Raw genomic sequence first — 22,968 nt, forward strand, 5'->3', positions numbered from 1 at the left:
AGATATTTTGAAGTAGACAACTGGTGGTGTAGCTGGTCTGTTTATTAAGCACTATCCTTCGTATTTATTATTAGCAGGGAAGTCTCACTGCAGATGGGGGAAACACGAGGAAATGAGATTGATAAGGCCGATAAAACCAAACATCCTGGTGTTGATGGCTTCTTTTGTTTTTCTTGTCAAGTCCCCAGTGCGTTGAGTGAATTTTCACCACACACTCATGGATTGCCCAACTCAAAATATTGTAGACTTTGTACAGACATAATTGTTGGATATGTTTAAAAAGATTTTTGTCTGGTTATGTGCTCTTTGTATTTGGTCAATTTAACAATTACGTTTTGCTGTTCTTCCAGGTGTTCTAATGCTATCTTAAATCTCAGAGAATATGAATTTCTAAGTGGATGATCACTGTTGTTTTTTTAACTTTTTGACCAAATAAAAAGGGTTTTTACTGTATAGCTGTTCTGTATCTTATTGAACTGTGTTCCGAACACCCTAGTGCCTTTACTGTAGTTCAGGAAGGATTGAGAAGGTTCCATGTCTTTCAGGGTTCATGCTTGTTAAAGTGTTTCTGGGTCCAATCTATTTCTTTTTGATAACTATGTAACAGTCTGTCATAACTACAAAAGTTTTTTTTTATTCAAACAGCCACCTTGTTACTTGAGTTACTATCCGAATAGCCTGTTTAATGCTCATGGTTTGTTTAAATGCATATCAATATTTGCATGACAGGATTTTATGTTTGGATAGATGATTTGTGTCTTCAATAAGGCTCAATGTGCTCAAGTTTCCTAATCACAGACCAAATTAAATCTGTACTGCTTTTTAATCAATGTATTCTTTACTATGTCTATGTGCAACTAGGATATGTTCCTGTATATCAAGTTAACAATACATTTGTTGTAGATCTATGTTAGATAAGATGTGAAAATAAGACAATTCATCAAGCACTTTTCACACCTTGTTTTTCTGTAGATTAAGTAGCAGAGTTTTATAAAAGATGCTTTGACATTCTATCATATTGAGTGAAATGTATTTAAAAAAAGATCAAAGAAGCCTGTTTTCTCTTTAAATTATAAAAATAAATAAAGATATCGTTTTGGTCACTACGGGAGTGTTTTTTGTATGAATAGGTATAGTACACAGGTCCAGCAAAATATACATTGCACCCTGTATCTAGATCTGGGGACTTTTACTTTGCGAGTGGCAGCATATAGGTTTAGGCTTTGATCAACCTTGATAATTGTTTTGGGAACTTCTGACCCTGGCCTGGCCTAAACTTGCAGTGTACTTGGCCAGTGGCCACTTGCAACAAACTTTCTGCACAGAAGTTAACAATACAGCAACAGGATGCAACACACACACACTTTAACCTAATTGTGTTTCACCGGGCATTGGGGGGAGCTGAAATGACAGCACCTTCTGTTTGTCTGACAATAACAGCAGTGTCACTTTATCCACTTGTTCCTCTCTCGCCCATCTGGTCTTCACATACCAAAGCTTTGTGCTTTTCTCTCACTCTCTATGTCCAGCCCTTTCATTTTCCGTGTGTGAGAGTTCACTGCTGTTAAGGAACATCGTTGAGATAAAAGCTCTCTTTTCTACTGAAATCTCCCAACACTCACGAAGTAACTGCGTGTCAACCTGGTAGGATATACTTCAACCTGGTGGTCAAATTCATAAAACTGGATTTTCTATGTTCTGATGGCCACTTGCAACAGTGGCTCTTCTGCCAGCTCAGTCTGCTGGGCGGGGAAGGACTTGAACCAGCTGCTGTGTCTCAGCCATGATGAGGGCATGCACCTGTGGGACCTCGGTCAAATAGACACCAGTGAACCCCTCACAGTCTTCGGCACTCCCGATGCTCGGAGCTTGACCCCACTCAGTGATGGGAGACCCCTAGACTACCTGGTAACCCCTAGACTACATGGTAGGATCTACTTCCACCTGGTGGTCAAATTCATAAAACTGGATTTACTATGATCTCCATTCATATAATTTCGGACACATCTGTTTTAGAAAGACTTTGCAATATTTCACGATTCATGACTTGAATTAAAACATTGGTGAGAATTATGCCGCTCAAATCACCTTTTATCGTTCCGTTACTCGAAACTTCCGTTAATTCTAATGCGGAACTTAGTTTGAAGATAAAGGTTCCTGTCGGATTATAAAACTAAAACACCAAGTCGGAACGTGCTTTTCAAAATTCGAAAAATTATATTCTTGTTAGTGATTGGATAATTCTTGCATGTCTTGTGAAAATCTTTCACAATTTTTGTTTCATACATTTGATTCGATCAACTGAAAAGCGTAAGTTACATGGTTTTTGTAACGGGTTGATTATGGGTCTAAGAAGTTTCACTTATGCCTGTGGTGCTTGATTGGGAACGGGAATACCTTTCTACATTTATGATGTTACGCTAATAAATATTTTTCACGTCCTGTCTCTCTAGCAAGGGGCAATTGCAGTATATTGCCATGGAGAGTGTGGAGGAGAAGTTTAAAGCTCTGTCCATTGCTCGGCGTATCCAGCCGAGTAAGCCTACCTATCTGTTGGACATGTCTGTCCAGAGTGTCTCTGGTCCAGGACCAGGACTCCTGGCTGTGTGCTGCTCCAACCGCTCCATCCATCTGCACTGCAAGGACAACCTTACCCTCCTTGGAGAGTACCAGGGCCATGGAGGTCCACTCTGTGGAGTCAGCTTCGCCCATCGGTCTCCTGACCTGCTATTCTCAGGCTCGGCCGATGGCACAGTCAGGACGTGGGACGTTCGCAGACCTGGGTCCGAGGCTGTTCAGGTATTCAGGAGTGATCCCTATCACCACTTCTGCAGTTTTGACGTGAGCTGCAGTGACGAGGTCCTGTGTGCTGGCACTGAACAGGTGGATGGAGACGACAGTTTTTTGGTTTTCTGGGATGGACGCATGACCAAGGAGAAGAGTTGTGGGGTTCTCGGTGTGTACTCTGAATCGCATAGTGATGACATCACACAGGTGCGCTTTCACCCCTCAAATAAAGACCGGCTGGCATCAGGCTCCACTGATGGCCTTGTCAACGTTTTCGACCTGAGCCAGGGTACAGAGGAAGAGGCCCTGATGGCCACTTGCAACAGTGGCTCTTCTGCCAGCTCAGTCTGCTGGGCGGGGAAGGACTTGAACCAGCTGCTGTGTCTCAGCCATGATGAGGGCATGCACCTGTGGGACCTCGGTCAAATAGACACCAATGAACCCCTCACAGTTTTTGGCACTCCCGATGCACGGAGCTTGACCCCACTCAGTGATGGGAGACCCTTAGACTACCTGGTAAGCGGGATGTGGCTAGAGGAAGAGCAGTGTCTGCTGGTTCTGGGGGGAGAGAACCGTGGAGATCTCCATGTCCTTGAGTGCAGCGGTAAGGGCCTGCGTCTGGTGAAGTCGCTCCGTGGCGGCCATTCTGCCATGGTACGTTGCTTCGTGTGGGACCCAGAAGGAGGGGCCCTGTTCACAGGTGGAGAGGATGCCCAGCTGCTTCTGTGGAAACCTGGGGCCCAGGAGCTTACGTCAGGGAAGAGGGACACCTTAAAGAGTGGCTCAGCAATCAAATTAAAATCTAGACCACATAAAAAGCATGGGTACCAAAAAAGAGAAGAAGCGTGACAAGCTAGAGGTGTGATTTTAAATGTTAAGTGAGGAATGGGAGTGTTCAACAGATTTTACAGTTTTGTACAGAAATAAATGCTTATCTCTAGATGGGAGATGTATTCATCATCTTCATGATCACTGAAAACTACATTTAGTAGTCTGTACTTCTACTATTTACTTACTAAATAGTACTTGGATCAGCCTGCATGAAGCTATGGTTTTACAGGACAAGGTTTTTCATGAATGTGTATGCTTGTGTGCAGTTCTGAGACAAGTGGAGTTCACCACTCCTTCATTAACCCAAAGTAGAACATAGTATTTAAAACATTTAAAAACGTATCTTATAAACTGAATAATGATTGCAAAAAAAGTATGCATTTGAAGTGTGTCAGTTAAGAACCTTTAATAAGTTTGATCTGTTCATAAATACTTAATTACACGTAAATTATGTGTAAAGTATCTGTGTTACCTTACATCGAACAGTAATTACATTTTCATATGTATTAAATTAATTTCTTCGGAATTATGCATCCCTGTTTTCTGTTTTTCCCTTCATCAAAGGCTTCCTCACAGGCTTAACCTTATTCCCACAAATCACAATTCATTTATTTATTTAGAAAACGCTACTACAGCAGTCCTCTATAGCAACGAAAATAACGTGGTTATAACAGTTACACATTTTTGCAATACTAGTGTTGTTATTATGTAACTTTGCAATGGGGTAGCTCGTAGTACATCCTGAAAAGGCGATCCTTTAATCTCTGCTTAAATAGAGCCAGCTGTTATCTGAATCCTAGGTCCTATCCGTTATGCTGATGTTTTTATGCAAACAATTGAGACTCTCAGCATTGAACACTAAAAAATCCTCTGAAAATATAAATCCGAGTGAGAATGAACGGCATAACAAGGGTTGGGTTTCGAACCGGTTCAGCCTCATTCCATACGGCGAGGATAGCTCCTTCTATCCAATCTCTTTCCTACTCCCTACTCTGCAACCTACCAGTTTTATTCGTCTCTAGGAGCGTCTCATTTCGTTGTTGACTGACGTTGGTGAACATCCAACCCCATGGCCTAAAGCTCTCTACTCAACCAATCACCATCGTCTATAGGTCCAAACCAAGCAGCACTTTCAGTGTACCTCTGTTATGTGTGCCATGGACTCAGCCCAGTAATATTGACAATAGGGTGAAAAGATATAGCCCCAAATTAAACACTGTCTAAAGATAAATAACAAAAACACAGGGGTGCGAAGTAAGCAAAATATTGAATCAATATCTAAGGAATGTGATTGATTCAGTTTAATCGTTTTATACATCCGTATTTTGTTATTAATGGAAGTCGGAGGATTATTTCGTTAGAAGGTAAAAGGTACTCGTGGGTTTGGCTCTGAAAAAGGCCAAGATAGCCTTTTCTGCTGTTATTGCCGCTGCTAGGAAAGGCTATTTGCAAAGGACTGGGAGCAGCCGAGTTTATATTTTATCTAATACAGGATAACTCCTTGCCACCGTCTTCGTTCTGAATCACAGAGGATCAAGGTAAAGTACGAAACGGCTCACTCGCGGTAGTTCGAGTGCAGCTTGTTTCAGACTGACGTCGCGAGCTAGCAGGCTAGCTTGCTTGAAGGCTAGCTACAAGCTAGTTGGTGGGGTTGGCTAGCTATCACCCAGCAGCAAGCAGGCTAGCATGCTAGCAAGTAACCACATTCCGTACAAGCTAGAGATGTGTGATTATTTATGTCCAACCAGGTATCTTATGCACACACGCACAAATGAGATGTGCAACTATTTATTATAATTTGTATATATATGATAATACAACGGTTTTGGTTTGCTAGTTTATTAGCTCCAAGATAATCAGTTTGATGTCTAGCTAACGTTCGAGTTAACTTTGACAGCTAACCCGCGATAACGCGAGCTAGCTAGATAACAGGCTAGATAACAGGCTAGCTAGCGAGCTCGTTAACTGTATTCAGTTATGATATTTTACAGTTATAATTCAGTTATTATATGTATAAACATGATCATTGTATGTTAAATGTTAATATAAAAGTATTCCTCTCAGCTAAATACAGCTAACTAACGAAACATACAATGAACATAATGTTATGCTCATTTATGGAAAAATCGTTCAGCTTGCTTTCTGGCAAGGTTAGCTAGCTAGCTAGCACTACTGTACTAGCAACACTAGCATAGGAACCCGCACCACTTCACTTGACTTATCGCGCTGTCAAGTTTAGAGCGATCTAGCTATCTAAGCTAGGCCCAACAATTGTCAACCTGAACAAGAACGCTAACATTGGACATCCAGCAAGTGTTATTTAGACGTCTTCGGGGTTTTTTTAAACGAAAGCTAGCTTCAGTGTACTGTAAAGATGAGGCAGCTTCCATTTCGTTGCTTGTGAGCAGTTTTCAGTGTAATGCAATGACTGAAATATTATTCTTTTAGCAGAGGTATTCCAGATTGAAAATGCTTTAGCAAGTTGCTGTAGTGATCTAAGGAAGAACATCAGGATACACATATCAATCTCTGCATCATTGAATCAAACTAGCCTCATTGGCGGTATTTTTGCAGAACATAGTCTTGTCTAAAGGTTCATGGTGAGTTATTAACCATCGTCCTTCTAAATAATCATTTTGATGGATAATGATACTGACTGTTAAAACAGTGGCTGATGTTTTGGAGTCTTGGCAGAAATTATGTTAATTTCACAGCAAATGCATGTTTTTGGTTGTTTTAGAGACCTATAGATATTTAGGGAGGAATCAGTCAGGATGCTCTTTTGTAAAATGGCTGTCAAGTCAAAAATCTAATTCACTGCGACCAGAGGTGTATAACTACTTTGATTTTGAAAACCAGCCTGACCATCCTTCGAGCCATGCAGGAATGGAAGCACTGTGTGTGTGTGTGTCTGTGTGCGTGTGTGTGTTTCTCTGGTTGTGCCTGGACACAAGGTTGCATGTATTCCACAGGCTAATTTTCAAGGTTTTTGAATGTCACATTGAGGACATGTCCTGTCTGAGCCAAGATAACTCAGCATCCAAAGTCCTCAGTGTTCATGATGGGAGAGAGTTATGGCCCAGGCGTAGTCAGTGTTCCACTTGTCTTATCAGCCCTAGGTTTGTCATCCTCGATTGGTGTGTACTGGCATTGCCTTATGGTATGTGATATGCATGTAGATTTGACTTTTGGCGTTGGTGAGTGATTCTTCATCATTATTATTATTTTAATTAAACCAATGAGTTATGATGAGTTTTAATGGATTGAATGTTCATGGTGTGAATGTAGCAGTTTTTATTGAACGCAGCAAAACTGTGTTTACACTCCCCCATTTAATGCTGGGTTTTTGATGATTCAGACACTTTTGTTGTGTGGACTCTGTCTCTTAATCTCCCTCTATCTTTCCCTCGTGTTTTATATTTTATTTTACTCCACCCCTTGACCCCTTGCTTGTTTTAGAGACTCTGTGTGCGTTGGTATGTAATCCTGTGTGTGTGTGTTAGGTGTGTAAATCTGCTCCTGTTCTCCATCCAGCTCCCTCTACTCCGATTGGCCTGTTTGTTGACTTCCTGTTCCTGTGGCTCTTCTCTTCCTCCCCTTTCAATCTCTCCTTTCTCCCTCTTTCTCAAGCTTTCTCTGGTGCTCTCCTCCCTTGCTCTCCCTTTTGCTCTCCTCGCTCTCCCTGTTGCACAGTCTCTCTCCTTTTCTCTCTCTCTGTCTTTAATCCCCCCTCAGCCTGTGTGGTTGTCATCTGGTCTCTTATGTAAGAGGACTGGGAGGGGAATGGCTTTGTGTTGTGTGCCGTATGCCCGACCAGCCATGCACTGGCCCTCATGTGCAGCAGTGACACCCGAGCCTGCACCATTAGCATGTTTGTCCGGTCAGTCAACCAGTAAGAAGGGAGTGATTAAGAACTGATGGTGATATGTGTGGATTCTAGTGCCCTTGTGCACAGGTGAGTGTGCGGTATTTCTCAAACTGCTGCGTGCTTGGATTTTCGCGAGTAATGTAGTGGTAATGTGTGGGTGCATGTGTTACTTTTTATTGTACTGTCATCACGCTCAGAGATGGGTCTTTTGAAACATGGTACCCATGAACACAAGTCCCAACTTTGTATACAATTTGAATAGGCCTTGGAATCGTTTTGAATGGCAAAGTATCACAATAGTTGTCTGGTTGAAGTGTTTGTTAAGCCTGCAGAAAGTCAATGCCGAAAAGCTGTAGTTGAATTGCCTATCTGGCACACTGTATTCCTCCTCTGCTACAGGGCTCCAGAAAGCGTTTTAGACATATGGAGACGGAAGTAAAAAGTCCCCTCTCTCTCTCCGTCATTTCCTGTTTATGTCACTGTCTCTGTTCTAAAAAGCTGAAAAAAGGGCAGAAAATATATCTAATAAAATGACACTAACATGTTTGTTATTTCCTCGTTGTCTTGCAGCAGGGCTATGTCCTCAGCAGCCACCACTCCTCCTTCTGTGGACAAAGTGGACGGATTTTCACGGAAGTCTGTCAGGAAGGCCAAGCAGAAGCGGTCACAGAGTTCGTCCCAATTCCGGTCTCAGGGCAAACCCATAGAGCTCACGCCGCTGCCCCTTCTGAAGGGTAAGGAGGACTTTCCACCTTCCCGCCCCCTCTCAGCCCAACCTCAGCACTAACCTGTCCGTGTGTAGTACTGATTATAGTGTGTGAGTGCCAGGTTCCTACTTCTCTCTCTCTCTTTCTGATCCTCACGAAACCCTAATCCTCATAAAAGCCAAGACTGAGCCTAACCCCTACCCTATGCCTGTGGGTCCATCTGTGTGTGTGTGAGACATTTGCAAGTATGTAGAGCAGTGTTCATGCTTGTTTTTCTTTGTGTGTGTGTGTGTGACCTGCATGCCTAGACAAGGAAGCCTACTGATTCATGAGAAGGTCAGACCTGCTGGTCTCTTTACATGGAGAGACCAAAGCAGAGGTGGAATGCAGCCTGACAGGAACCCTGAGCCCGCAAGCTCCCTTCCTGTTCCCAGACCTCAGACCCAAACCTGGGTGTGGCCCTCTTTTCAAATGGGCGTGGCTTCCATTCAACTCCCTGAGTGGGCGGGGCCTCTGCACTAATTCCTCCAGGGTCGCCCTGGCTTCACGTCTCCACTGGAGTTTGTAGGAGTGTTTCAATGTCGGGGGGGGGACACACACTTGTTGTTCCTGTGAGTCACTCCGTCATCAGTGCACCAGCTACAGAGCTGAAGGGCGAGCGAGCCGTGCAGGTCATGAACTCCCTCTGTCTCTCTCCCTCCTCTAATGTGGCCGAGGAGGCTGGCGTGTGTCGCTGATGATCCGAGGTCATAATGACCGCGTAGAGTCACGCAGCATGTCAGTCTTCTGTCTCTCTGTGTTCATGCATCAGTGAAGATGAGTGTTCTGGGCACTTCTGCCGCGCCCTCTGCTCCAGGTATCTTGTCCTTATATATAAACACCTACATGATGAATCGGACCTTCTTGGTGCACTGTTATTTCCGGCACACTCACTCATTGCCTTATTGCGGTCGCCGTGGTAATAATGCAGGTTATTTGATTTCGGGCTGGATAGCGTCCGAGAGTCATTTGATGTGTGGTGGTTCCATTTTAGTGACAGCTTTAATCTCCGTGCCGTTTTAGAACTCCTCAAAAGAGCATGCCGAGAAGATGCATATCTCCGTGTCTTGTGATTTATTAACTTGCTGGGAGTGTGTCTCCTAGGTTATGGGAATGGCCTAGTTAGGAATGCACTCTCACCGCCACGGATGCACACAGTAGCAGAGGTTAGATGTGCAACTGCACAGACCGGCACTCACAGGCTATGTGCTGACGTATACCCACTTCCTCTCCTCCATCTTGCCCATTGGTCATTTCTGTCACATGACTTGGCTTGATTGGTTGAGGCAATGCATATGTTGAAAAGGGGTGGAGAGCTTTGTCAATGGCTAGATTCTTTCTATATATTTTTTTAAAATATACATTTATATATAATACTTAAGGCCAGGGAGAAGGTCAGAGGTCGGAAGGGAATCCAGATGTTTTTGTGAGTAGACCTAAGGTCACAAGGTCGTGTCCTTGTGGTGGTGGGGACGGTTCTGTACTGACTTCTACACAACCATCCATTATGGGATTATAAATATAGTTAACCAATATAGTTGGTTGTTTTTTTGCTCTGTTTTGCCCGCAGGAAACTGTTCTGTTGTGTAAAATATGTTCTTTGTCCCTCTCTATGAACGGCCATATTATGTATTCACTTCCTTCACTATTTGTAATTTCCCTTACACAAACTACGCATAAACACTAGGGTCCATTTTCCCAGACATGGATTAAGTTTAGCCCTAGACTAAAACCCTTTTCAATGGAGATCGTCATTAAATCTTTCTCTTACTTTAGGGCTAGTCTCTACTACTAGCTGTGGTACTTGTTAGGTCTTGTCACCTGGACACACGTGACTGTTGGACTCTGTATGCAAATACACACACTTCTGTGCATGTATAGAGCTGAACATGTACATGGCTATACTGTACTATTTTGAACACTTGTATTTTTAAGAATAGACAAATTCACTGGATACAGACTTAGGAAATTTAAATAGATTTTTTTCTCTCCACATGTAGTCTCTAATGAGTGACTCTTGAGCAAGTCTCCTATCTTATGGACGTTTTCCAAGTGTTCCCTCAGTAGGGAGATGGAGAGATGAGGGTGGGCTGATGAGGGAGAGCGATGGAGAGTTGAGATGAGCCTGGCGTGGAGCCTGGAGAAAAGATGAGTTAGTCTTAACGATGGAGGAAGAGAAGACTACACCTCCCAACAGCAGATCTGGATAAACCCCTTCATCTCATCTGTTACGTTGACCACATAGTGGAACGAGGAATCCCTTCTCAGCCTGGTGACATGCACATCCATGGAGAAAACAAAAAACAAAGTCTTGGGCAGCTGCTTCCTCACAGCAGACAGATCCGCACGGAGTCGTCTCCAAGACTCCCGTCTACTACGCAACACTGATCTGCCTCTGACCTCGTGAGCAGAATGTAAAAAAAGAGGGGAGCAGAAATAGAAAGATGTAGGGAGAGCCGGGCTGTACGACCCGCTCGGACAGTCGCCCCTCCCCGGTTTCTCCTGGAGCTGCGTTTGGTCAGTGCTGCCCCCCGACGCTCCCTCACCCCCCCTCCCCCCCTCCGTACCCTCCCCTCAGGGGTAACACAATCCCCACGGTGTCCCTTTACAGACTTCCAGCCCCACTCGCTCCAAACAAGCGGCAGGGCGAGCGTGGGCCCACTACAACAAACCTTTTTCTTCCGGACGTGCTGAACAGAACTTGCCCCAAGTGAATGTTTTTAACGCTGGTGGACGATACCGAGAGTCGGATCCCTGATCGAGTGAGTTTCTGAGCTTTGTGGTGGGGTGGGAGGACTGGGTGACAGTTGGGTTGCAAAGGGGCCCCTGGCAGGCTGGGCCTAGACTCTGTGTGGATATTTCTGTGTGTGTGTGTGTGTGTGTGTGTGTGTGTGTGTGTGCAGAGGAGAGGTATAAATGGACGTGAGATGGTAATGATGCATGTCTTGCTGGGGTTGTATGCGATCCGTGGCGGAAGCAGGTGTTAATCCTCTAGAAGGTTGATGGGACGGATCGTCTCGTGGGACATCTCTGTGTGAAGTCGAGACCAGAGCACACTGAATGTCAGTCCTCCCAAGAGGACCAGTCAGGGTGGGCTGCAGGTGGGGTGGGCTGCAGGTGGGGTCTCCCTACCCTGCTCTCCTCTCCGTGTCTGTGGTGGTAGAGAGCTTCAGGACTAGGAGAGCAGTCTGTTGAGTTGTCTGGGAAGCCGCAGGTGTGTCTCTTAGCGAGCGCCCTTGTTGAGGAGTGCGGAGAGTGACGTCTGTGCCAGGTGGAATGCCTGCTATGGGATTCCTGGAGGGAACATGCTGGCCTTCTCACCTGGCCCCATGAACAGAGGCTTTGTGTGGATCGGCCTACATCACCACCACTGTTTTGACAAAGTAGCTCCAGCTAGTCTCTTCTCTCCAACGCAGACGGTGGCAGCGACTTTCATTAGTCAGAGGAGAAACTTTACAGTCCCCTTGTTGCCTAAACCACCTCTGTGTCCTTAGTGGCGCTGTGAGTTCAGCCTGCTCAACAGCAGTAGGCGGACCACTGTATAGCAAAGAGCAAAGTTTGCATAGAATGATATTAAACCTGTCGATGATTGACAGCGCCCTGCCGGTGTCGGGAATAATAAGATGGTGCTTGAGGGATCCATAGGCTGTCTCACACAGGCTGGGGGATGATGGAAACGGGACTGTGTGTTGTTATTCTCTAGATGTCTGTTGACCGGGCAACTTTTCACCAGAATGTCTGAGTTGTTTTGCAATGAGTCTCTGGAGGATTGCGAGTACAGTTAAGGATGTTCTGCAAGTCGTTGTGGTTGGAATGCTAAATAACCCAAGGGGGTCACTGGAGCTCAATCTGTATTCACTACTCGAGCACTCTGGTAATGTTTAACGTTAGATGCGATTGCAACGCTGGACATTTCTCCATTTGGGGCTGTACTTAGATGTCACCATCTCCCACTCGCCACATCACCGATGACCTGGCCTGCTTACACAGGTTCACACAGACAGTATCTGTGTTGTTTGTGATGGTGTGTGTGTGTCTGTGTGTGTGTGTGTGTGTGTACATACAGTACATATCCTACATATCGACCTTCAGGCGCTGGCACAGTGTTGACCCGCTGGGCCCATCTGTCGGAGAGCCTCACTCTCTCCTGCCGTAACCCAAACCCGGACGGCCGGTTTCACTCGCCTCTTTTATAGAGTGGGGTTTTTCCCCTGACACAGGCAGGTTTGCTATGCGTGTGTCGGCTACTCTTAGAGACGTGTCGTTACCCTACACCGTCACTTCCTGGATTTGTGTTTCTGCTAAACGGAGAAAGCACAGATCCATAACGCCGTTATCCAAAGAGCGCTTGGCGACTGTGTACGTCTCGAAAGTCCGTGGAGGACTTGGAAGTTGCCGCGCTGCCAAGAGATTCAGTTTAAAAGCTAAGACCTGGCTGGGCAAAGTGCCCATCAACGTTACTTTCAAGGGAATTTCATCTCATTGTGTCGGTTAGCTTTAGCATCACTGTTAGCGAGTTAACTGGCCAGGGCTCTCCTGCAGGCTAGGTGGCCTGCCTCTTACCCTTCAGCTCAGGGGCTGTTCAATCCCACTCTTAAGAAGGTCCAATCACTCTCATTTCCTAAGTAGGAATGGTCCGCATCGTAGATATTGTCATTCGTCGGTGCCCTTGTACGTATGTGCCTACTATCGTCCGTGTTATGATTTGGGAGACGTGGTTGAACGTCAGATGTGTTCAGGACTGTTGTTAAACGCAGTACAGTTGTTTTGAACTTGTTGCTGAGAGAATGTAGACACACGGTAGCCTGCGTAGTGAGCTGGTAGACTGAGCTGTCATGTTAAAAGGGCACATGCTTGAGGTCTAGGTTCTGATGTGTGGTAAGTAGTGGGCCGTGGTCCCAGAGTCTCTCTGGTCTGTCCCTGGGGCTTCAGTCTTGACAGAGTCCTGGTCGAAGGGCCTTGGTAATATCCAGATGAAAGAGCACCGTGTGAGTCTGGACCCCAACCCCGCTCAATGGACTTAAGTGATTATAAAATTAACTTTGAACATTTCTTGTGGTAAGCCTTTGAATGTCTCTCGCTTGCTTTCTAAGTCTCTTACTCTCTCCCTCTTGCTTTCTCTCTCTACCTCCATCCCTCTTTCTGTCCCTCTCTCCCCCTCTACCACCTCCTCTCTCTCTCTGTGTCTGAATATGTCCCTCTCTCTCCCCCTCTACCACCTCCTCTCTCTCTCTGTGTCTGAATATGTCCCTCTCTCTCCCCCTCTACCACCTCCTCTCTCTCTCTGTGTCTGAATATGTCTCTCTCTCTTCTTCTGAGAGGCTAAGCCTTCTTCACATTAATTAAGCCCCAGTGTCTTCATATTCCCTGCCAAGGGAGCTGTGGTGAGGCTCCCCTGGCCTCTACTCCAGATGAGGGGGCTGGGCTAGAGGCTGGGCTAGAGGCTGGCCTCAGCAGCGCCTGGCGCCTCGTATCAGAGGACACGGTGTAAGAGTTCCATGTGTTGTCCCTCCGCGGTGGACTGCTTTGGCAACATTCTTTAACATTCACGCCAATAAAGCAAATGGAATTGAATGCTCTGGTGGTGCCACTGACCCACTGATGTTTGGATGGAGCTGTGGAGCTGGGAATCAGGTCCATCGTGTCCTGGCCTGGCCTGGATGGACGGAATGATGATCTGCAGCACCAATAGCTGTGCTGCTGGCTGTACAGTAGGGTTCCTCTGTCTTGAAGGATTTCCAGAGGAGCCTCCAGTGGTTGTGATGAGGTGCGAGTCCTGCAGTTCGCTGGGCTGCACTCTGGTGTGTGTGAGAGGGAGCCACGGCCCTGCCCCTGGGCTCCCCGACGCTGTCACACGGAGCGTGATGTCACGCGCCCCGTCGGACAGGACGTCGCGAGGGCCGTGATGTCACGCGCAGGGCGTGTTGGCGTGCTTGTGGTTGTCGGGGGCCTGCAGGAGAGGAGCTGTGCTGGGCCGGGCCGTCCTTTGACTGCCTGGATGGATTACCCTCTCCTGTGTGATTATCTGCTCTATGAATAGCTTCCTTTAAGGCTATTCACATGCTGCTATAGAACCAGGGACTGAAGGAAACCCATCACCAGCACTGTCTTTCTATTAACCCGGGAAAAAGGACCGACCACAGAACCACACACACACACACACAAGTCTGGTTTAACAGAAGAGGTATTGTAGTGGATGTTGGTGGGCTAGCCTTTATTCTTTTTGGTTTGATGGGAGCAGGTTGGAGCTGGGTTTGGGAGTCTGTCTGTGGGGAGCAGCGCCTATTTAACTGCTGCAACTCAGGCCTGCTGCTTCACCCTTCCTTCCTCTCTCTCATTCCCTCCTTTTCTCTCTCTCTTTGTCTCTGTCTTTCTTTCCTTCTGGTTCCCCCCGTGACTCCTTCTTTCTCTCTTGTCTTTTTCCTTACTTTTCTCTCTCTCTCTTTGTCTCCTTCTTTCATTTCCCTCTGCCCCCCCACCCCTCTCCCTCTGTCCCTCCCTGTCTCTCTCTCTGTCTCTTCCTCCTCCTCCTCTTTTCAGCCTCAGCTATGCTGGCTGTTGAGGTACGAGGTGGCCCTGGCTGGTCTGGTGTGCTCTGGTCTGTGTTATGTTATGTTGACAGACACTTGGCTGAGGCGAGCATGGACACTCCACGGACAGACCTGGCCTGAGGATGTCAGTATTATCAACACTCTCCCGTCTGCTTCCTAGCACCTGTTTACATGGAAGACGTGACCTGCTCCGCGCAACACTCTCCAACAAGGACCTGGCCGGCTCCTTTTGCCCCTCTCCCATTTCCCCTCGGCCGAGCCGTTTCACAAAGGCAGAATCCCAGCCGCACTGTCAGACTTATCTCCAGCCATGACATAATCAAAGAGATTTAATAGGAAGAGGGCTGGCTTTTTGTGCAGTCCCTTCACAGAGCTCAGGTCTTCCTATTTAGATCTATGTTTACCCTACCCAGCCCTCTACCTGTTAGCCTGTCAGCCCAGTCGACTGATCCCAGGCCGGATCCATTGAGATCAAATGATAGGTGACCTGTAGGGTCAGCGGGATGATGGACCGTAGGCTCTAGAGCAGCTTATATCTTATGTAATACTTGCACGGTCCTCGCTGGGCTGCAAAGGGGCTGTCTGTGTTCACGATCACAGGGGTGGCGAGAGTGAGCGGGGGGGGTGCGCCGCGCCGCTTGCTATAAACTCTGGGTAACCAGAGTCTGGTTGTGAGTGTGTAGAGCCAGCCAGGTCTCAGGGCTGTCTTTCATCAGGGAACTACGATTCCCAGGGTTTCGTTGGCAGTGGTGTACATGTTTAAGTTTGTGTTTTAGTTTGTGTTCTTGACGCCTCTCATATTAATATGTGACATCACACCATGAGAGTTCTTGGCTGTTGCATTGATGATCCCTGACCTTATAGTCTATACCGTGTAGCTGTCCTAACTCTGTCTCTCACTCTCTCTCTTGCTCTCTTGTATTTTCTCTTTTGCTCTCTCATTTACTCTCTCGCTTTCTCTCTCGCTTTCTCTTTTGCTCACCGTGTGTGTGTGTGCGCGTGTGTGTGTGTGTGTGCAGACGTGCCGGCGCTGGAGCAGCCGGAGCTGTTCCTGAAGAAGCTGCAGCAGTGCTGTACTGTGTTTGACTTCATGGACACGCTGTCCGACCTGAAGATGAAGGAGTACAAGCGCTCCACCCTCAACGAGCTGGTGGACTACGTGACCGTGAGCAGGGGCTACCTGACGGAACAGGCCTACCCGGAGGTCGTCAAAATGGTGAGGACAAACAGATACACACGCATACAGACACGCATACAGACACACACAGGGACACACACAGGGACACACACAGAGACACACACAGAGACACACACACACACACAGGGACACACACAGACACACACACAGGGACACACACACAGGGACACACACACTGCAGCCTCTCAGTCATTATTTCCCGTGAACCCAATTGACTGTTCTGTTCCCCGTCTCCCAGGTCTCTTACAACATATTCCGGACCCTTCCGCCCAGCGACAGTAATGAGTTTGACCCTGAGGAGGATGAACCCACACTCGAGGCCTCATGGCCACACTTACAGGTAGTTACACAGGATGGCTCTGCCCTGGCCCTCCTCCCCTCTCCCCTCCCCTGGTGTCTCTGCTTCTGAGTAATGTGCTCACGGTTGCCGGGGCGACTGCCCTGGTTTAGGTGCGTTGAGTACTCAGCTGAGGAGCAGGTGTAGCGGCAGGTGCTCTCTCTCTCAACCCCCTTTTCTGTGTACCTGCTGCCTCCCAGGACTCCTTTAGAAATGAGATGCATATCTCAAGGAGAATCTTCCTGGTAAAACCTTTTTATTTGATTTTTATTTCTTCAATTGATTGATTTTATTTTCATTCCCCCCCCCCCCCCCCCCCCCCCCCCAAAACAAAACACCTGCTGAGCCAAACTCATTCGACCACATCTTTAGATTTACCCCTATCAGTCATATGCCCGTTGCCCAAGCCATTTGTTACCCTGGTTACTGCTACTGGTGACCCTACTCCGTGCCTTCTGTGAACTTTGACCCCTGTGACCTGTTGTCCTCCCTGCCCACTGTCCAACTCTTTCCATCACCCCACATGTGTTTTTTTTTTGTGTGTCCAGATCTTAATCTCTCTTCCTGTCTGTCACTGTGTTGTAGCTGGTGTATGAGTTCTTCATACGATTCTTGGAGAGTCAGGAATTCCAACCCAGCATTGCCAAAAAGTACATAGACCAGAAATTTGTCCTACAGGTAAGCACTCATTCTTGATCACTTGATAATAATAAAAATAAAAAAATATAATAATACCGAAGGTGTAACTTTTAAAGGTGTACTTTTCAGGGACTGTACTTGTTTGATGTTGACCTCTGACCTCTTTTGTCCTGTGTGCCCTCCTCAGCTCTTGGAGCTCTTCGACAGCGAGGACCCTCGGGAGAGAGACTATCTGAAAACAGTCTTACACAGAATCTACGGGAAATTCCTGGGGCTGAGGGCTTTTATACGAAAACAGATAAATAATATTTTTCTACGGTAAGCGTACGTTCCCGATGCTTAACATGTCACCTGACCGTGGCGACGCCTTCTGTGTTTCACTAACGTCTGTCTCTCTCTTCCCTCCCTTCCCTCCTCCATTCTGTCCCTCGTTAAGTTTTGTTTATGAGACAGAGCACTTCAACGGGGTTGCTGAGTTGCTGGAGATCTTGGGGAGGTATGTGGCCCTGACCCGCACGCCGACACCAGCCTCCCCCCTAGCTGTGTAACAGCTACCCTCCTCTCCGATACCGCCCCGGCCGTGGCCATAGAACCCATTCGTTCCGCTCCATCATTTAGGCACCTGTGTAATTTACGTCGGCCTTGATGGCTAATTCATGTAGTCCTTTGTGCTTAGACCTTGTGGTAGCAGCGCTCAGACTGAACGGCTTCTTTGTGCATGTGTGATGTCCCCTCCTGGCTTAGCAGGGCTTCTGTGTGTTCTCTTCCACAGCATAATCAACGGTTTCGCTCTGCCCCTGAAAGCGGAGCATAAACAGTTTCTGGTCAAAGTGTTGATCCCGCTCCACACTGTGAGGAGCCTGTCCCTCTTCCATGCACAGGTCTGTCTCCTCCAAGCTCTCAGCTCCCATCTGGACTAATGATTTCACTGGGTTTTGTTTGATGTTCGTAAATTGGGATATTTGTCCTAATCTAAATGTTGTCTGTTTTGTTTTCTTTCTCTGCAGTTGGCGTATTGCATTGTACAGTTCCTAGAGAAAGACCCAGCATTAACAGAACCGGTAGGTGTTCTGTCCCCCCGTCCGTCCCCCGGGTCAGAGCAGGGTCGCCTGGTCACGATTCGTACCGACTCACTCTCTGCTCTCATCTCCCCTCTCTCTCTCAGGTCATCCGAGGCTTGCTGAAGTTCTGGCCCAAAACCTGCAGTCAAAAAGAAGTGAGATACACCGAGATACCACCTGCCTGTCTCTCCTGCTAGCCTTGACCCCATCCCTGACCCTTAACCCTGACCCTTAGCCCTGACCTGACCCCTGACCTGACCCTAGTCCTGACCTAGCTCACACAGGGTGCATAAATAGTCACTGGTAAATATTGACCATGTGACCTCAGTGAGCCATTTCCCTCCTCTTGCTGTCATCCATTGGTGGGTGAGGGTGAGGTGTGTGTGGCTGAGAGGGTGAGGTGTGTGTGTGTGTGGCTGAGAGGGTGAGGTGTGTGTGGCTGAGAGGGTGAGATGTGTGTGGCTGAGAGGGTGAGGTGTGTGTGTGGCTGAGAGGGTGAGGTGTGTGTGGCTGAGAGGGTGAGGTGTGTGTGGCTGAGAGGGTGAGGTGTGTGTGTGTGGCTGAGGTGTGTGTGTGTGGCTGAGAGGGTGAGGTGTGTGTGGCTGAGAGGGTGAGGTGTGTGTGTGTGGCTGAGGTGTGTGTGTGTGGCTGAGGTGTGTGTGTGTGGCTGAGAGGGTGAGGTGTGTGTGGCTGAGAGGGTGAGGTGTGTGTGTGTGGCTGAGGTGTGTGTGTGTGGCTGAGAGGGTGAGGTGTGTGTGTGTGGCTGAGAGGGTGAGGTGTGTGTGTGTGTGGCTGAGAGGGTGAGGTGTGGCTGAGAGGGTGAGGTGTGTGTGTGTGGCTGAGAGGGTGAGATGTGTGTGTGGCAGAGAGGGTGAGGTGTGTGTGGTTAGCAGGGGGTTAACTGTGAGAACGCTCTGCTCAGGTGATGTACCTCGGAGAGCTGGAGGAGATCCTGGACGTGATCGAGCCCACACAGTTCATCAAGATCCAGGAGCCGCTTTTCAAACAGATCTCCAGATGCGTGTCCAGCCCGCACTTCCAGGTCAGACGTCCCTGCCTCACCGTGCACGTGTCTTGTGTTCTACATGCTTGTGTGTCGAGTGCGAGTTGTTGCTGGCGTTGATTGTTATTTGTTGATGTGTTGCCATTAGAGAGGTTTCTTGACGTGCTCTAGTTAGCTGTTGTTGTTTCTTGACGTGCTGCCGCTGGGCTTGCAGGTGGCAGAGAGGGCTCTGTACTACTGGAACAATGAGTACATCATGAGTCTGATCGAGGAGAACTCCAGTGTCATCCTGCCCATCATGTTCGCCAGCCTCTACAGGATCTCCAAAGAGCACTGGAATCCGTGAGTAGTGTCTCAGTGCATCCCCTGAGTTCCCAGAAACAAAACCTTCAGTTCCTGCCAGAAAAACAGCTTGGTTATTTATGTTTTGTCATTTTTAAATGGTTGGATTCGAAGCTCAGGTTTATGTTGTGCTTCTGAATTGTTTTTCTATTGCTTACACAACCTGTCGACTTACCTTGACATTGTTTTATTTGCACTTGCAGGGCAATAGTGGCGTTGGTTTACAATGTACTAAAAGCTTTCATGGAGATGAACAGTACCTTGTTTGATGAACTCACAGCTACCTACAAGTCAGACCGCCAGCGGTAAGATGAGCCTTCTGGGGGATAAAGAGCTCTCATATAGTTGGATGGTACAGTTAGTGTCCACACGTACCGAAGACTAACTATGACACACACACGCATACACACTCACAGACAGACCTTTCTCTCTCAAACAAACGTAACTATTGTGTTCAAAATAAAAACTTTTTACTACAGCTTCTGATTGGTTTATTCGCCAACAAGAGTTGTGGTGTACAGTCCGACTGTAATCTCTTAAGTCTTGTTAGTGCTTTAGAGAAGGATGCTCGGCCCCGCCCCCCTGACATACCCCGCCCCCTGACATGCCCCTCCCCTTCTGTGCAGTGAGAAGAAGAAGGAGAAGGAGAGGGAGGAGCTATGGAAGAAACTGGAGGACCTGGAGTTGAAGAGGGGCCTTAGGAGCGACGGGATCATTCCCACTTAACGAAGCGCCACGCCTCCCATCCATGTCCCTACCAGAGCAGCGTGGATCCACACAGGCATCTGGAACCGCATGGAGCGTCATCGTGGATTTTGTTGTTTTTTTTTTAGACATTTTTTTTTTCTTTTTTTTTTTTTTCCTGTATTGTGCGACTTACTTTACGGTAGATTCACACGTCTGTTTCATTATTTCAACAGCACTGTAAATAACTTTTTTTTCTTTTTCCCTTAAACTGATATTACTGCGAAAGAAAAATAAAAAAGGAAGAAAAAAAATAGAAAACGAGAATGAAAACTTGTGTGGGAGGGGGGGGGGGGGAGACTTTGGACAGTAGGACATGAAATGAACTCTCCTTGAAAAAAAGAAAAAAAAAAAAATCTACAGAAAAAGAAAAGATAGATTGTTTTATCTTCCTCCCATCTCCACTCTTCCTGAACACAAACCAATGACCACCTCTGGTTGTTCTCCCTGCTCCCTCCTCTCCTTCGATCCCTGTCTACCTATGGTGTTTGGGACGTCCTGACTGAGAGGTATGCGTGGCCCCTTCCAGCCCCTGCAGAGGCCAACCCTGACCAGGAAGAAGCCCCACCCTGTCTCCCGGACCACCCTCCAACCCCTCCTGCCTCTCCATGCTGAAGCTAAGCTAGTTGTAATGGACCCCGATAGCCACGAGGATATTGATTAAACCCCACGTCTCAACCCCTCCTTCAAGAGACAGTAATGTTTGGGGCCTGTTTGTACAGGGAGTAAAGAGAACAGAGAGAGAACGGGATTGAGAAGGTCTTTAAAGAAGGACGCCCCCACACCTAACCCAGCCTCCCTCACCCTCACGTCATTCTCGGCACCCCTCGGCCTCCCCTCACATTAAGCTCACTTCTCTGTCTGCATCCAGCTCCCCAAAAAGATTGATTGGTTTCTGTAAGGTCAGTTCTATCTCTTTGGTTTTTTGTGGACTTTGCCCCCCCTACAGTACCAGGCAGCCTGGTATCAGTCTGGCACTGGTACCGTCCAGCCACACAGAAAAGACAAGCTAACGTATAAGAGTGTTGTGAGACGGCCGTGTCATTCTCGCGCCCACTCCTCACAGTATTACAAACCTGTATATTGTTATTGAATGCAGTACACTGATATCTTGTATCTTGTAGTAATTTAGCCTATATTTTTGCTTAGGAACAGTCGAGGAGTATCCAGTATAACAAGAGGTATTATGGAACAAGACTTCCTGGTATTTATGATAGTGTTTTCCCCTTGTTTTCACTCTTGTTTTTTGTTTCCCCTCTTGGTTTTAATCTCTCTCGTTTTGGATATTTTGATTAAGTTTCTTTGACCATCAGATCTTTTTTTCTCTCTTTTTTTGGGGAGTTGGGGAGGGAGGGAACGGGAGGGCGGGGCAGAGAAGGCAGGCATGGAGAGGTTGATATCCTGTTCAAATTAACAGTAAATTCAGCATTGTTGACCCTCTTACAGAATTAATGTGTGCTTCAGGGTGGCCCAGATATAATATGATTAAAAGAAAAAAAAGGGTTGGAGAAATACAAATGTTTAATTATTTTAAAAAATAAAGAGATATTAAATTAAACCTGTTTTGTGATAAAGCCCAGATGCTGGATTGCTTTATTTTTAAAGTTTGTGTGTAAGTGTGTTGACGGGTGGTGTGGAGAGAGTGGATGAGATGGAGAAACATGTTCACTGTCGTTGCTTAGCTACTCTGGAGTGTTGCCATGTATTCCACGACTGACTGATCTCTGTTTTTACTTGGCTGCCCATGCAAGCCAGCATCAGGTGTACAATGACCTGTAGCTACCTCACCGCTGTCATTGGAATTATGTGTTGCGTATGATAAGTGCACATGATTGCTGTGTGTTAAAGTTATACATTATATTATTTTATACATAATTATACATAGTTATACATAAACCTAAGGTTGATAGGTTACAGCCTTTAGAGATTATCACATGAAGAATTTTGTGCCACAAGGGGGCAGCATGACTCAAGTTATCCAGACAGCTTCCATTTAGTGTCTAAATGTACTTTGTTGTAATCTGTCATTTGCGTCTTTTGTCATGGTAAAATCTCAGTGAAAATGCACCCATCTTCACCGAAGCTTACTAAAACTAAATCCCTGTGTTCTGATATTTGATTGAGATTCTCTACCATCCCTGTGTAGGGAAGGTAGAGGGTTTATTTATTTATTCCAGGAAGGGGGGGGGGGGGGGGTGATAAGGTTCCATGCTGTGTGGTTGGGATGTGACAGACCTAAACACACTACTAGGTTTGAGGCAAAGCTTAAGATAGTTTCCCTCCGTCTTCTCTGTTGTGCACTGCCCTGGTTGAAGGGTGTGTGGAAGCAGTTAGCCTTGTGATTGTGATCTCATCTAAGTGGGGCTCTTCTCTGTGTTTCCTCCCAGTCACATGGGCCATGTTCAACATGTTCAGCCACGGAGCTATGCTCTCCTGGCCTCATCCAGAGGGAATACTCTGGATGTTAGTCCTAACTGGCAGTTGAGGAGAGAGAAGACGGTTTGGGCTTAATGTCCAGGGACACGACGTTGTCAAAGCTCCAGTTCCCCTGTTTGGGTCTGACGAGGTAAAGCCCTCAGAGACACAGGAGAGCGGCAATTAGGGTGGAGTGGGGGAGGAGGAAGGGAGGAAGGAAAACGTTTTATCTAATTAGGATCACCCGTCAGGAAGAGATTTGGTATGTCCCAGAGTTTCTTAAAGACTTATCCACCTTTTTTCCTGTTTTGTTAAAACCAATTACTGTAAGTCCTCTCTGGTTCTTCACCTCTCAGAGCGCACTTGACCTAAACCCCAGAAAGACTGTGACACTGAGGGGCATTGTCATAAGTAATTACAGTGCTGATGATACACACCAGTGATTT

At 46.9% G+C, this 22,968-nt stretch overlaps 2 protein-coding genes across 3 annotated transcripts; both read left to right on the forward strand.

Annotated features, from left to right (window-relative positions):
* The first annotated feature begins 2,431 nt into the window (after positions 1–2,431).
* Positions 2,432–4,089, forward strand: wdr89 (WD repeat domain 89). The gene has a single exon (XM_067243641.1). The coding sequence runs from the start codon at positions 2,479–2,481 to the stop codon at positions 3,634–3,636; it is 1,158 nt and encodes a 385-aa protein (XP_067099742.1). The 5' UTR covers positions 2,432–2,478; the 3' UTR covers positions 3,637–4,089.
* A 696-nt stretch (positions 4,090–4,785) lies between these two features.
* Positions 4,786–21,665, forward strand: ppp2r5eb (protein phosphatase 2, regulatory subunit B', epsilon isoform b). 2 transcript variants are annotated; one of them, XM_067242832.1, is made up of 14 exons: positions 4,786–5,156; positions 8,057–8,220; positions 15,803–15,999; positions 16,220–16,321; positions 16,904–16,996; positions 17,145–17,275; positions 17,394–17,453; positions 17,730–17,838; positions 17,965–18,018; positions 18,123–18,173; positions 18,941–19,060; positions 19,236–19,363; positions 19,567–19,668; positions 19,990–21,665. In XM_067242832.1, exons 2-14 carry the CDS (start codon positions 8,064–8,066, stop codon positions 20,087–20,089), a joined length of 1,404 nt encoding a protein of 467 aa, XP_067098933.1. In that variant the 5' UTR covers positions 4,786–5,156; positions 8,057–8,063; the 3' UTR covers positions 20,090–21,665. The 2 variants fall into 2 exon arrangements, with proteins under 2 accessions (XP_067098933.1, XP_067098935.1); XM_067242834.1 differs by lacking the exons at positions 4,786–5,156; positions 8,057–8,220 and adding an exon at positions 10,872–10,994.
* The last annotated feature ends 1,303 nt before the right edge of the window (positions 21,666–22,968 follow it).

Source organism: Osmerus mordax, chromosome 9 (genome assembly GCF_038355195.1).
Source record: "Osmerus mordax isolate fOsmMor3 chromosome 9, fOsmMor3.pri, whole genome shotgun sequence".
NCBI classification, from domain to species: Eukaryota; Metazoa; Chordata; class Actinopteri; order Osmeriformes; family Osmeridae; genus Osmerus; species Osmerus mordax.